General features: G+C 36.3%; 2 protein-coding genes and 1 pseudogene across 3 annotated transcripts; all 3 read right to left on the reverse strand.

Moving 5' to 3' along the window:
- Positions 1-1,871: 1,871 nt before the first annotated feature.
- On the reverse strand, positions 1,872-5,603 carry LOC18593792 (G-type lectin S-receptor-like serine/threonine-protein kinase At4g27290). The gene is made up of 7 exons (XM_018124218.2): positions 3,898-5,603; positions 3,648-3,752; positions 3,316-3,527; positions 2,985-3,195; positions 2,638-2,875; positions 2,397-2,544; positions 1,872-2,277 (listed from the first exon to the last, which is right to left on the reverse strand). Exons 1-7 carry the CDS (start codon positions 5,213-5,215, stop codon positions 1,966-1,968), a joined length of 2,544 nt encoding a protein of 847 aa, XP_017979707.2. The 5' UTR covers positions 5,216-5,603; the 3' UTR covers positions 1,872-1,965.
- Positions 5,604-5,731: 128 nt separating this feature from the next.
- On the reverse strand, positions 5,732-9,327 carry LOC148761480 (G-type lectin S-receptor-like serine/threonine-protein kinase At4g27290; annotated as a pseudogene). Its single transcript, XR_016027480.1, has 6 exons — positions 7,904-9,327; positions 7,280-7,404; positions 6,975-7,185; positions 6,556-6,793; positions 6,328-6,478; positions 5,732-6,246 (listed from the first exon to the last, which is right to left on the reverse strand). The product of XR_016027480.1 is annotated as a G-type lectin S-receptor-like serine/threonine-protein kinase At4g27290 (transcript).
- Positions 9,328-9,446: 119 nt separating this feature from the next.
- On the reverse strand, positions 9,447-11,475 carry LOC148761481 (G-type lectin S-receptor-like serine/threonine-protein kinase At4g27290). The gene is made up of 6 exons (XM_088808610.1): positions 11,288-11,475; positions 11,059-11,209; positions 10,900-10,977; positions 10,699-10,857; positions 9,994-10,071; positions 9,447-9,479 (listed from the first exon to the last, which is right to left on the reverse strand). The coding sequence occupies exons 1-6, from the start codon at positions 11,473-11,475 to the stop codon at positions 9,447-9,449; spliced, it is 687 nt and encodes a 228-aa protein (XP_088664736.1).
- Positions 11,476-12,615: the final 1,140 nt, after the last annotated feature.

Genomic DNA, 12,615 nt, shown 5'->3' on the forward strand with positions numbered 1-12,615 from the left:
GGCTTTGTTGAGTACCAAAGATTTGAATGAGTGGGATTATGATACCCAACATCCCACATCTGATGTGAATGTGATTCTTAAAACCTATATAACAATCCAAGTCCACCACTACTAGCAACTTGAACTTAAGCTTTTGAGAGTCACGTGATTTAAGCTCAAAAAGCTACTAGGCCAGTGATTAGACTTGGGTCATTACACGCATATTACGACATACGTTACATCATCACAAACATATACTAGTATCAAAGGGAAAGTTATATCCAAATTACCGAAATAGGTATAGGATAAAAGTTTGCCAAAAAATAACACCAAATTTCACTGAGTAACTACTTGTGACGAATTTTTCTTTTCTTTTTCCCCAACTTTTGGGGTTTTGTATCTACGACACATCTTATGTTGTATTTTTCTAACTCTTGAGACTTTTGGGCTTTGGTTTTTAACCTATGAAATTTTTGTGTGACATCTATCCAACATCTATCTTGGGTTTTTAGGTTTTGGGTTAGGATTCTTAGTCATAAAAAAATTTGAAAAAATAATATCAATTCCAAAAAAAATTTAAACCCAAAAAACTCTTTTTTTTTAACAACAATTAAACCTAAAACAAATCAAAAATTTATAACCATAACTAAATCAATCAAGGACCAATTTTTAATTATTTTTCCATGGCTTTGATCTTCTTCTCCATGCATGCTACCAATAACATAATTAAACATAATTTACATAATTTTTCCTAAATACATTAGATCTAAGAAAAATAAAAAAAATAAAAAAAGAAACATGACAATGATAGGCCACTAATAGGCAAAAAAAAAAGTTTACAAGTAAATCTTTAACAATTATGGAATAATTACTGTGACTAAAATCTTGAACATTCACCTATGCATTCAATCATATATTGATCATATCAAATATAATTAAATCTTGTAAAGGTACCAACCATTCATAGACATATAGAAAATTAAATCTGCATGCAACCAAAGACTTTGTTGTTGGATTGGGATCGTAGTATATGCTTGTGATTGTGTAACTTATGGATTTCAAAAAAAATTTAATTATGGAAGCAGTTTATTCAATTTACACAAATGAAAATTCACAATCATACAACATGCAAATCAAATAATAATTGCATCAATATAAAAAAATAAAAAATAAGAGTATTACCTACCCCGAGTTAGCTTCTCTCCTAGTGAATTGTAATAAATTCACCACCACACCAATTGTTGGAATTCTCGACCAATTTGAATTACCACTTATTCTTCAAGGATTTTTCAATCTCGAACATAAAGTGGGCTAGGCATGGAATACTTTTCAAAATGGTAACTAGATAGTTTTCTCTCAATTTCTTTTATGGCAATTTTTCTTTGCGTAAGGCTTGTAGAAAATTGCTGGAGCAAGAAGGAGACCTAAAGAGAGAAAGTGGAGTTTTTCTATCTCTCTATCATATGACAATTTTATTTGATTAACATAGACACACCCGTACTAAAGAGAAGCTTCAAACAGAAAAGAATTGGAGCCAAGCATTTTGTTAAAACTGGAATATATCTCAGCTTCAATGGAGGGTGACTTGATGATGGTTTGAATAGGTGGAGATGAGGTCACGAGCAGCAGCATGTGACTAGTCTAAAGTAGCAGTTTATGTATTGGTTATTTTCAGTTTTTTATCTTCAGCATTATGTCAATTTAGCAACATGGATTTACCATGTTGAGTTGTGTTTGTTAGGATGTCAGCCACTAATATCATGCTACAGTAAAACGGTTATTGGTGGTTTAATTGCTTAGTTATGTACTGGTTTTTTGTTTTGTATTTTCTCTCTCTCGGTTCTGTAACTACTGCATATATATATTCAATGAAAAACAGAACAGTTAGAGTCTTTGTCTTCATAATTTTCTCTTGGCTTGATTAAGTCTCAATGCTTGTATAATTCATTCCTTTTTTGAACACAGTTTAGCTGTAATTGAAAGTAGCTATCGAGGTTCCATCAAAGAAACTGTCACGTTATTGACTGAACATGGTTCAGGCCTGCTTGCATGCTGATTTGGATTGTTTATGGCACTTCTTGCAATTGAGAAAGCAGGCTCATTAGGAGAATTTAGAACTGTAAGCTCATTAGTAAGCATCGAGACTACTTCGGACATGGTCGGTCTATCAGCTGCAATTTCTTGAACACAGAGAAGAGCCACATGAATGTATCTGAGCAGCACAGGATATGACACTTGCTCTTCCAACGTAGGATCCATCAACTCAAGAGCTCTACCTCCTTTCCACAGTTCCCATGCCTAAAGTAAAATGATTATGTTTAAATGCCAAAATCATTTACATGGGGGAGAAGAGAAAGAAAAGGAGGAAAAACAAGCAGGATAAAACACTTGAAAAATGGAGAAAGTTTGTTACTCACATGTCCAAGAAGGTTGAGAGAGTTGCTATGGTAAAAGCCAGTATTCTTCTTGCCACTCACTATCTCCAGGAGCAACACTCCGAAGCTGAACACATCAGATTTAATGGAGAAAAGACCTTCCAGGGCATATTCAGGCGACATGTAACCACTATATTTCATCAAAAGTCGATTAGATTCTTCATTGAAGGAGACTTAACAAGCAGGTGACATTGCAAGTTATGGAGATTTGAACTTCACTTACTAAGTTCCTACAATCCGATTAGTATTTGCTTGCAGCACATCACCACCAAACATTCTTGCCAAGCCAAAATCAGATATTTTGGGGTTCATGTCACTGTCTAACAGAATATTGCTTGCCTTCAGATCCCTATGTATAATTCGTAATCTGGAATATTGGTGAAGATACAGAATCCCTTGAGCTATCCCTTCAATTATGCGAAAGCGTGTTCTCCAGTCCAGTAACCGTCGATTGTTTGGGTCTGTTGCAAATGTGCAGAATGTCACATATCAAAGCTAATTGATTTTGGAACAAATTATTGCTTGTAAGCTAGTTAACATGTAAAATTTCGTGACACATGAATCACAGACCAAAAAGAAATGTATCCAAACTTTTGTTAGGCATGAACTCATAGATCAATATCTTTTCGCCTTGTTCTAGGCAGCAACCCAATAGTCTAACAAGGTTCCTATGCTGGAGCTTTGCTATAAGCATTGTCTCGTTTTTCAACTCTTCTAGCCCTTGTCCTGACCTTTTTGAAAGCCTTTTCACTGGTATTTCTTGTCCATTTAATAGCTTTCCCTGCAATTGAAATTCCATAGATTTTATAAGAAACTTTCAGCATCGTCAATAGTGAAGATTTTAGCTTAGCAGCTTGAACTCAACTTCTGGCAATGGGCTTTTAAATGGTAGATATGATACCTTGTAAACAGGTCCAAATCCCCCCTCTCCTAGCTTATTCTCTAAGGAGAAGTTTTCTGTAGCTGCAGATATACTAACAAAGCTAAACAATGGCAATGCAGCATCCTTCCTCTTCCCTTTTCCCACTTTATCAGAGCCAGAAAACTCACTGCTGCTAGTTGTGCTCATCTCCATATCAAAGAGTAATATATCCTGGCTTGCATCTGCCTCCCCTGTTTTTTTTTTTTTTTTTTTTTGGACAGAGAGGTGTGCATATATAAGTACATCCATTCACATAAAAAGCAAGCATATATACAAATCCATTTAAAAGGACTCATCGGAAATGAAAGTACCTTTGTTTTTAAGACTTTTCCTCCACTGAAAAACAATGTAGCAAGCAGAAAGAAGCACCACTAGAGCAACAGCGATTACAATAATCCACCAAAACTTCTTGGCTCCTAGAAATCAAATATGAAAAGTAAGAATCCAAAACAATTTACCAGATATTAACTACTTTGGACATTTAGCTATCCATTTCTGATTGACTATTTCCTATTGAATATGATCATAATAACAAATAAAGAAGTTTAGAGAAAGAGGTACCTCCACTGCTGTCAAATTCAGAAGCTGAAAGTTTGATAAAAATTGTTTTTCCATTAGGATCCTCTTCTGAAAGTTGTTGAAGATTTAGAATGTCACCAAACCATCTTAAGCAATGGCCGCTTTTGTTATAGGCATATGCAGTGCAACTGCAGTTGTTCAAGCAAGCTACTTCGCATGCTTTTGCATCTGTGCTCGAAACTTCAGGGCCTGATGGGGAAGAATATGATGACTTGCTTTGCTCAGTTGAACTTAGAGGATATCTTACACCATCCATCCTGAAGAACCTGTCTTTGTCTCCTATCCCACAATTTAGGGCCATTCGCCTCGTACACCCACCATTCTGGCCTTGCCCTATCCTCCTCTCTGAGGAATAAAAACCTCTTAAGCACTGGCAGCTCTCACCGCTATGCTTACTGCAGCTGCTGAATGGACCACAAGAATTAAAAACATCACACAAAGCCCTTGGCTGAGCCCAAAACAACACCCACTCTTGGGAAGTGTTTAGCCATGAAAATTCTCTGAGCTGTCCAGACACACTAACGATGAATCTAGTTATTATAGAAGGATTATACAAAGCATAAGAAAAATATGTTTCATTTTCATCGCTATATATGCTGTAATTGAAGATGTAGTTCAATCTCATTTCAGGCATTGAAGAAAAACGTACACCTTCCCAAGCCCCAGTGCTCCACACTGTTTCAGAACCCCTCATGAGGAAGACTTCATGTGATTTTGAACGATCCATTCTTACCTCAAAATCCCCAATATTTGGGTCTTCTTCATCTACCCACGATGTTAGAGACCACACTTTCCCAGTCTTTATGCTGTAGCCTAGCTTCATTCCAGGTAAAAATGTATCTGTAGGGTAGTCAAAGCTCTGCCATAGTACATCAAAGTTCTCATTTCTTAAAACCAAATTCCCGGAATCCAACAGTGTAGCACTCACGTTCTGGCTTGATGGATCATCACTTACTCTATAGGTTATTCTGCTATCCACAATCACAAGGTATCCATCATCATTGATGGTAAGAACCGGCTGAGAAGAACCACTGAAAGGATGATCTCTATTGGCAACCCAGACTATATCCTTTGATGGAACATTGATCATCCAAATTCCCACATAACGTTTTGTTGAGCTGCCTGGGGAAAAGAATCCTAATTCAAAGGTATTGCCAGCAGATCTAACACTCTCCGAATCTCTCATCACTTGCCCTTGAAAAAGGGTATCAGTGGCTGCAACTGTTCCATTGAAAAGCTTCAAGAAATAGCAAGACAAAACAAACAAGCAAAAAGATGGAAGTACTCTCCTGGTTGCCATATTTCTGCTAGCAGGCACCTCTCTCTATGTCTTGAAGCAAGATTCTAAGTGAAACACCGTGTGACAGCAAGCCAACTTTGACCAAAGAACTTTTCTGTTTCCTTCTTTGCACTTGTCATTGTCAAACCCCAAATAATTGAAGACAATAAAAAAATATTTTAATCACATTGTTGATTCTCATCCCAAAACAAGGATTTTACTTTTTCCTCCTATGAAATTAATCTCCACATTTCAGAGTGAGACCTGGGGTGCAGTTAAAGAATTCTGAAATTGGTGGAAGGGATATGTGCTTATAAAATAAGTATTAGCAGATTCCAATAACTTTAAATGATTTACTGGAACTTTTCTGGAGGACTGGAAACATACTTGTCTTCGATTAGGATCAAACCATCTTCCATGTTCCTACTGACCTTCACTTTGAAGGGCACACAAAGAGGAGACCGATGCAGCTACCATTGGAGAATCATTGGACAAATCATGTTAGACTTGGTTTCGTTCACAACATTTAATCCCAACTGATGGCAAAAAAATCTTTAAAAAACCAATAGCTGTCATACACAATTCAGAAAAACAGAACCTTTTAAAAAAATGTCTTGTATGAAAATATACAGCATTTATTACCTAATAGCTAATTTTTATAGCCACCAAGTAGATGCTGAAATATTTACTAACAAATATTGCAACAGGAAACTGTCCTCAAACTAAAAGTTACTGCTAAATTTCTATCTTCCTCCCTGCACAGTTAAGGTTACTTCATTATTTGAAACAGATTCTTCTCTGTTTGATTTTGTATCCCCATAATTGGATCTTCTTTCTATGAAGAAACCAGGTTGTTTAGGGTCAGGCAATTTGTCTTTCTCATTGACCAGCATGGATACAACACATGACATTTCAGGCCTATCATCTGGGAACTTTTGAACACATAGTAGACCCAACTGAATACATCTTAGCACCTGTGATGGAACACATGAATTCTCCAGACAGGAATCTATTAGCTCTAAGCCCCTGTCTTTCTTCCATAGCAACCATGCCTAGTTCAATTTCACAACAATTAACCAATTATTAACAAGAAGAGCAGGACATAAGATGGTATGGTCTGTCAGTCAACTTACGTGTCCTAGAAGGTTATGGTGGTGATCTGGATGAGTAAAACCCCTATTCTTCTTGCCACTCAATATCTCTAAGATAAGCACCCCAAAGGCAAAAACATCAGATTTGACTGAAAATTCTCCATCAACTGCATACTCCGGAGACATATAGCCACTGCTTGAAGTATCAGTCATATCAGTTATATGATTTCAAATAAGACAATTGGACCAATGTTAAACTATTCAACTTACTATGTCCCAGCAACTCTGTTTGTTCTTACTTGAACTTCATCCCCTCCGAATGTTCTTGCTAAGCCAAAATCCGAAAGAACAGCCTTTAAGTTTTGGTCTAGCAAAACATTGCTAGTCTTCAAATCTCTGTGAATTATTTGAAGTCTAGAGTCCTGATGAAGGTAGAGAAGTCCCCGTGCAATTCCCATGATGATGCCAAAGCGCTTTTTCCACAGCAATAATGCACTTCTCTTTTGATCTGCAAACCATTGCTACCCTTATAAATCTCATGATTAGTCAACAGTGAAATCAATAGTACATAACAATCTCTTTTTCCTCAAAAGTTAGTTATATGGATTCATCTGTAAGGCAGTCTGCAAAGACACATTAAGGAACATAAACAAGATGAATCCAAAGATAAATGGACAAGAAAAACAGACCAAAAATAAAATAATCTAAGCTACTGTTCGCCATAAACTCATAAACCAGAATCCTTTCTTCCCCTTCGATGCAGTAGCCCAAAAGCCTGACAAGATTCCTGTGTTGAAGTTTGGCAATCAGAAAAACTTCATTCTTGAATTCTTCTAGACCTTGTTTTGAATTCTTTGACAACCTTTTCACTGCAATATCTTGTCCAGTACATAGAATTCCCTGCATATGTCATTAAATCACAGACACATCATGTTTTTCTTTATAGTACTTTAGTACTTTTTGACAATTAAAAGAAAACCATGGATCATATTACCTTATAAACAGAGCCAAAGCCACCTGCTCCAACTAATTTTTCTGGAGAGAAGCCATCAGTAGCTGCACTGAGAGTTTCCAGGTCATAAAAAGGTACCTCTATGTCTTCCATCTTGCATTCCATGCCTATGAACAAAGATAGTTGGCCTTTTAAATGGAAATGGTATTGAAGCTTGCAAGAAATTATTAAGGACAGTATAGAGGATAAATAATTTCGTTCAAAGAAATTAGAGGATAATGTGTAGGCTATTACCTCTTTTATTTTTTCTCTTCTTCAATGTAATGCACCAGAGTATCAAGCATACAATCAAGATTCCAGCAATGACAGATACTACTATGATCACTGACAATCTCTTTCTCGTATTTGAATGACTGAACCGTTCTAGAACATTCAATAATATGATAAAACTTTATCATTTTGTTGAACAGTTTCTTGCTTTTCTAATAAATAAAACAGAGCTTTGCTTTATATTCTTTCAATTCTATCACAACCCAATGCAACAGTAAGTCATGAAAACTGCACAATATTTCATTAAGATAAAACTAATTATCCTTCTTTCACGTAGCTCCATCCTTGTAATCTGCAACTCCAATAACTAATATAAGAACAATGTCATGCACTTACCAAGTTCAGAAGCGGGCAGCCGTATATAGATATCTTGGCCTCTATTCTCTTCATTGAAACCTTTAATGTCAACTAGGTTCCCGAACCACATCAAGCATCCATGTCCTTTGCCAGTAATGTTTGAATTAGCATAAGCCGTGCAAGAACAGTTCTTCAAGCACTCTTTTTTGCAGCCTTTTGTGCTCATAGTCTTATTCAACTGAAACTCCAACAAGTCAGGCAATTTCACCCGTGAAAGTTTTAAAAATCCATCTCCATTCTGGCAGATCAGTGGCTTTCGCCTTCTGCATCCACTAGACCAATTAAGCAGTTCCCATTCTGCTGGTGCTGTAGGTGTAAACCCCATCAAACACTCACAAAGTTGATCTTTCTGACCTCCGCAAATGCTATTGGCTCCACACTTCCCATAGCTATCACAAACATCATTTGGTTGTGTGTAGATCATGGCCCATTCTGTGGTTGCATTATTCAACACATAGTAGTGAAGTAGACCAGAATTATTAAGGCTTACCCTCGTATTGACTAAGTGGGTCTCAGGTTGATACATATACTCCAATTCGTCCTTGTTGAATACTAACTTGAGAGTAAAGTATGGATCAGAGACTGAAAGAAGACCACTGAACGAAAGTCCATTCCAGAACCCAGTTCGGAACATTCTGATTGATCCCATACCCACAACCACTTGAGGTAACTCAGGATTTTAAATTCTACAAGTATAGTCCCCTAGAGACGGATCATCCAGGCTTTTCCATGACGTCAAACCTTTGTTGAAGTCATCGTTGATCTTCATGCCAGGTAACCAGGTATTGGATGGATAGTCAAAGCTTTGCCATAGGGAACTTTCAGAAGAATCAGAGCTCACCATGGCATTGTCTTTAACAACAAAGTTTCCAGAATCTAAGAGCTGTGCGATAGGACTTTCTGCCACTTTGGTTGTATTTGAAGACCAAATAACACTATTTGTTTGGTTGGAAAGAACTAGTCCAGTTTTGGTAACAGTTAGAAAACCATGTGAACCAGTTATCGGGTTGTTTCTGTTTGCAACCCAAGTAACCGTATCTGGAGTTTGCCTGTACCATATCCCCAAGTACCTGTTCTTGGAATTGACAGGAGAAAAGAAGCCTAGCTCAAAACTTTGGCCTGAGGAAACTAAAGTCTCACCATCACTCATAGATTGTGTTCCAAGCAAGGTATCTAAAGCAATGGAAAAATGAAAGATTTCTGAAAGATAAATTAAGGCACAAAAGAAGGGGAAGAACCTATGAACCTCCATTAAAATTTCCAATAGGAAGAAGATAGAAAATTATCAGATTCTAGGGAATAATGTAACCCAACCCAATGTCAACCATAGACACAGGGAAACAAGAAATCGATAAATAGCTCCATTTATTGAAAAACAAAAAGCAGAAAAGGAAAAAATAATACAAAACATACAGATGCATTTGAAGTTGTCACACCCTTATAATGCAGATCCAAAGGAAACAAATCATTTGTTCAAGCACTAGCCAGGGAAGGAAATTTCTTGCTTTGATTCAAACTTTTGTTATTTCAAATTGTCACTAGCAGCTTGAGGCAACTGCCACATGACAAAATTAGAAGACTTAAAAAGTCTTGCATCAATCTAAAATCAATAGCATCAAGAATGGTCTACAAATTACAACTTCAGACATTAGGAAATTGTAGGTGTCAACATGAGGACATACCTCGGAAATTCTTTTGAATTGACAAACATGTTTGAAAAATAGAATTAGCCCTGAATTCAAAAAGAATGTTCAAAATAAAAAATTTTATAAGTTGTTGTGGACAAATTTGAAACCACGTAATTATTCCATCATGTTATCATCAATTTTAGACCGCAGAATTCACATGATACAATTTTCTAGCTGAAAAATCAATGAAAGAGAAGTCTTTAATTACCCAATACGTGTTAAATTAATGGGAAAGCTAATAAATTAAATATAAGAAAGACTTTCTTGATTTGGAGGAATGAAAACTTCATTATCTGTATTTGACACAACATCTAACTAATTCTTAGCAAGAAAAGCAGGACATAAGATAGTAAGACATTATTGTCAATCAGTCTAACTTACCTGTCCTGGAAGGTTATGGTGGTGATCTGGATGAGGAAAACCCATATTCTTCTTGCCACTCCTTATCTGTAAGCTGACCTGCAAAGATACATAAAGGAAGGTAAACGAGATGAACCCAAAGATAAATGGACAAGAAAAACAGACCAAAAATAAAATAATCTAAGCTATTGTTTGGCCTAAACTCATAAACCAGAATTCTTGCTTCCCCTTGACAAGATTCTTGTGTTGAAGTTTGGCAATCAAAACTACTTCATTCTTTAATTCTTCCAGGGAATAAACATGAGTACTTACATTGACAGTATATATTTTTACCTGGAATGAAGATTGGCTACAGCAGAAAGACTGGGAATCACATTGTTGATTCCTACCCCAAAACAATGATTCACATTCCCACCGTGAATTTGATCTCCTCATCCCAAAACAAACATTTGACAGATCATGTTAGACTTGGTTTTGTTCAAAATATTAAATCCCAACTGATAGCAAAAAAGTCTTTAAAAAACCAATAGCTGTTCTACACAATTCAGAAAACCAGAATTTAAAAAGAAAAATAATGTGTCTTGCAAGAAAATATAAACTATATTAGCTAATAGCTAATTCATATAGCTTCCAAGTAAATGCTGAATGCATATTGCAACAGGAAATTGTCCTCAACTAAAAGTTACTGCTAAATTTCCATCTTCCTTCCTACACAGTTAAGGTTACCACATTGTTTGAAACAGAGTCTTCTCTGTTTGATTTTGCATCCCCATCATTTGGTCTTCTTTCTATGAAGAAACCAGGTTGTTTAGGGTCAGGCAACTTGTCTTTCTCATTTACCAGCATGGATACAACACATGACATTTCAGGCCTATCCTCTGGGAACTTTTGAACACATAGTAGACCCAACTGAATTCATCTTAGCACCTCTGATGCAACACATGAATTCTCCATACATGAATCTATTAGCTCCAAGGCCTTGTCTTTCTTCCATAGCAACCATGCCTAGTTCAATTTCACAACAATTAACTAATTATTAACAAGCAGAGCAGGACATAAAATAGTTCCGTCAGTCGGTCAACTTACATGTCCTAGAAGGTTATGGTGGTGATCTGGATGAGTAAAACCCCTATTCTTCTTGCTGCTCAATATCTCTAAGATAAGCACTCCAAAGGTGAAAACACCAGATTTCATCAAAAATTCTCCATCAACTGCATACTCTGGAGACATATAGCTACTGCTTGAAGTATCAATCATATCAGTTATATGATTTCATATTAAGACAATTGAACCAATGTTAAACCATGCAACTTACTATGTCCCAGCAACTCTGTTTGTTCTTACTTGAACTTCATCCCCTCCAAATGTTCTTGCTAAGCCAAAATCAGAAATAACAGCATTTAAGTTTTGGTCTAGCAAAACATTGCTAGTCTTCAAATCTCTGTGAATTATTTGAAGTCTAGATTCCTGATGAAGGTAGAGAAGTCCCCCTGCAATTCCCATGATGATGCCAAAGCACTTTTTCCATGGCAATAATGCACTTCTCTTTTGATCTGCAAGGCAATAATGCACTTCTCTTTTGATCTGCAAACCATTGCTACCCTTAAAAATTTCTTGATTTGTCAATAGTAGCATCAATAGTATTTAACAATTTCGTTTTCCTCCAAAGTTAGATAATCTGTAAGGTGGTCTGCAAACACATAAAGGAACGTGAACAAGATGAATCCAAAGATAAATGGACAAGAAAAACAGACCAAAAATAAAATAATCTAAGCTATTGTTTGGCATAAACTTATAAACGACTATCCTTTCTTTCCCTTGAATGCAGCAGCCTAAAAGCCTGACACGATTCCTCTAAAGGAAATTAGAGGATGATGACTATGCTATTACCTTTTTTGTTTTTTTTCTTCTTCCATGTAATGCACCGGAGTACCAAGCATACAAACAAGAATCCAGCAATGACTGATACTACTATGATCACTGACAATCTCTTTCTCATATTTGAATCACTGAACTGTTCTGGAACATTCAAATAAAATGATAGAATTTTATCATTTTGTTGAACAGTTTGTTGTTTTTCTAATACATAAATCAGATCACTTTGCTTTTTACTCTTTAAATTCTATCACAACCAAATCCAACAATAAGTTAAGAACACTGCACACTATTTCATAAAGATAAAACCAAATAACCTTTTGCAAGTACCTTGATCATTGAAATCTATGACTTCAATACGTAATATAAGAACTATGTCATAAAGCTGTACTTTTCTGAGAATTGGGTGCTGCTGTGTGGGTGTGCTGACTGTGGAAGCTGCTGCAATGTTTGGTGTTTTATGGATGAATGAGAACAATTTCCACATCTGTCATGATTTTGTTTACTTCTGGGAAGGTGTTTTAGGGGTGTTGACGATTTGCAATGTGTTATGGTGACGCTAATTTCAGCCAGAGGGATGTGGTTTCTTTGGTTTCTGATACTTGTGTGTAAAATGTACAGGTCCTTCAAAAAATTATGTTGAGGGACATGGGATGTTATTTTGTTCATATGCTGGGCAGGGTCACTTTGACCTTGTGTAAAAAGGGTAAGATAGTCATGAGAGGATGCTGGAACTCTAGGCTTTATTAAGGAAGGTAGAATCTTTTG

This window comes from Theobroma cacao, chromosome 7 (assembly GCF_053813885.1).
Source record: "Theobroma cacao isolate CCN51 chromosome 7, ASM5381388v1, whole genome shotgun sequence".
NCBI classification, from domain to species: domain Eukaryota; kingdom Viridiplantae; phylum Streptophyta; class Magnoliopsida; order Malvales; family Malvaceae; genus Theobroma; species Theobroma cacao.

What these genes read in the sequence shown, in the direction of transcription:
- LOC18593792 (XM_018124218.2), bottom strand. Translation starts at nt 5,215, where the DNA reads ATGGCAACCAGGAGAGTACTTCCATCTTTTTGCTTGTTTGTTTTGTCT. An exon ending in GAAAAGTCTTAAAAACAAAG is followed by an intron (nt 3,528 to 3,647) that starts GTACTTTCATTT and finishes AAAAAAAAACAG; the next exon opens with GGGAGGCAGATGCAAGCCAG. An exon ending in GATTTGGACCTGTTTACAAG is followed by an intron (nt 3,196 to 3,315) that starts GTATCATATCTA and finishes TTTCAATTGCAG; the next exon opens with GGAAAGCTATTAAATGGACA.
- LOC148761481 (XM_088808610.1), bottom strand. Translation starts at nt 11,475, where the DNA reads ATGGGAATTGCAGGGGGACTTCTCTACCTTCATCAGGAATCTAGACTT. An exon ending in AACAGAGTTGCTGGGACATA is followed by an intron (nt 11,210 to 11,287) that starts GTAAGTTGCATG and finishes TACTTCAAGCAG; the next exon opens with TAGCTATATGTCTCCAGAGT. An exon ending in ATTCATGTGTTGCATCAGAG is followed by an intron (nt 10,858 to 10,899) that starts GTGCTAAGATGA and finishes TGTGTTCAAAAG; the next exon opens with TTCCCAGAGGATAGGCCTGA.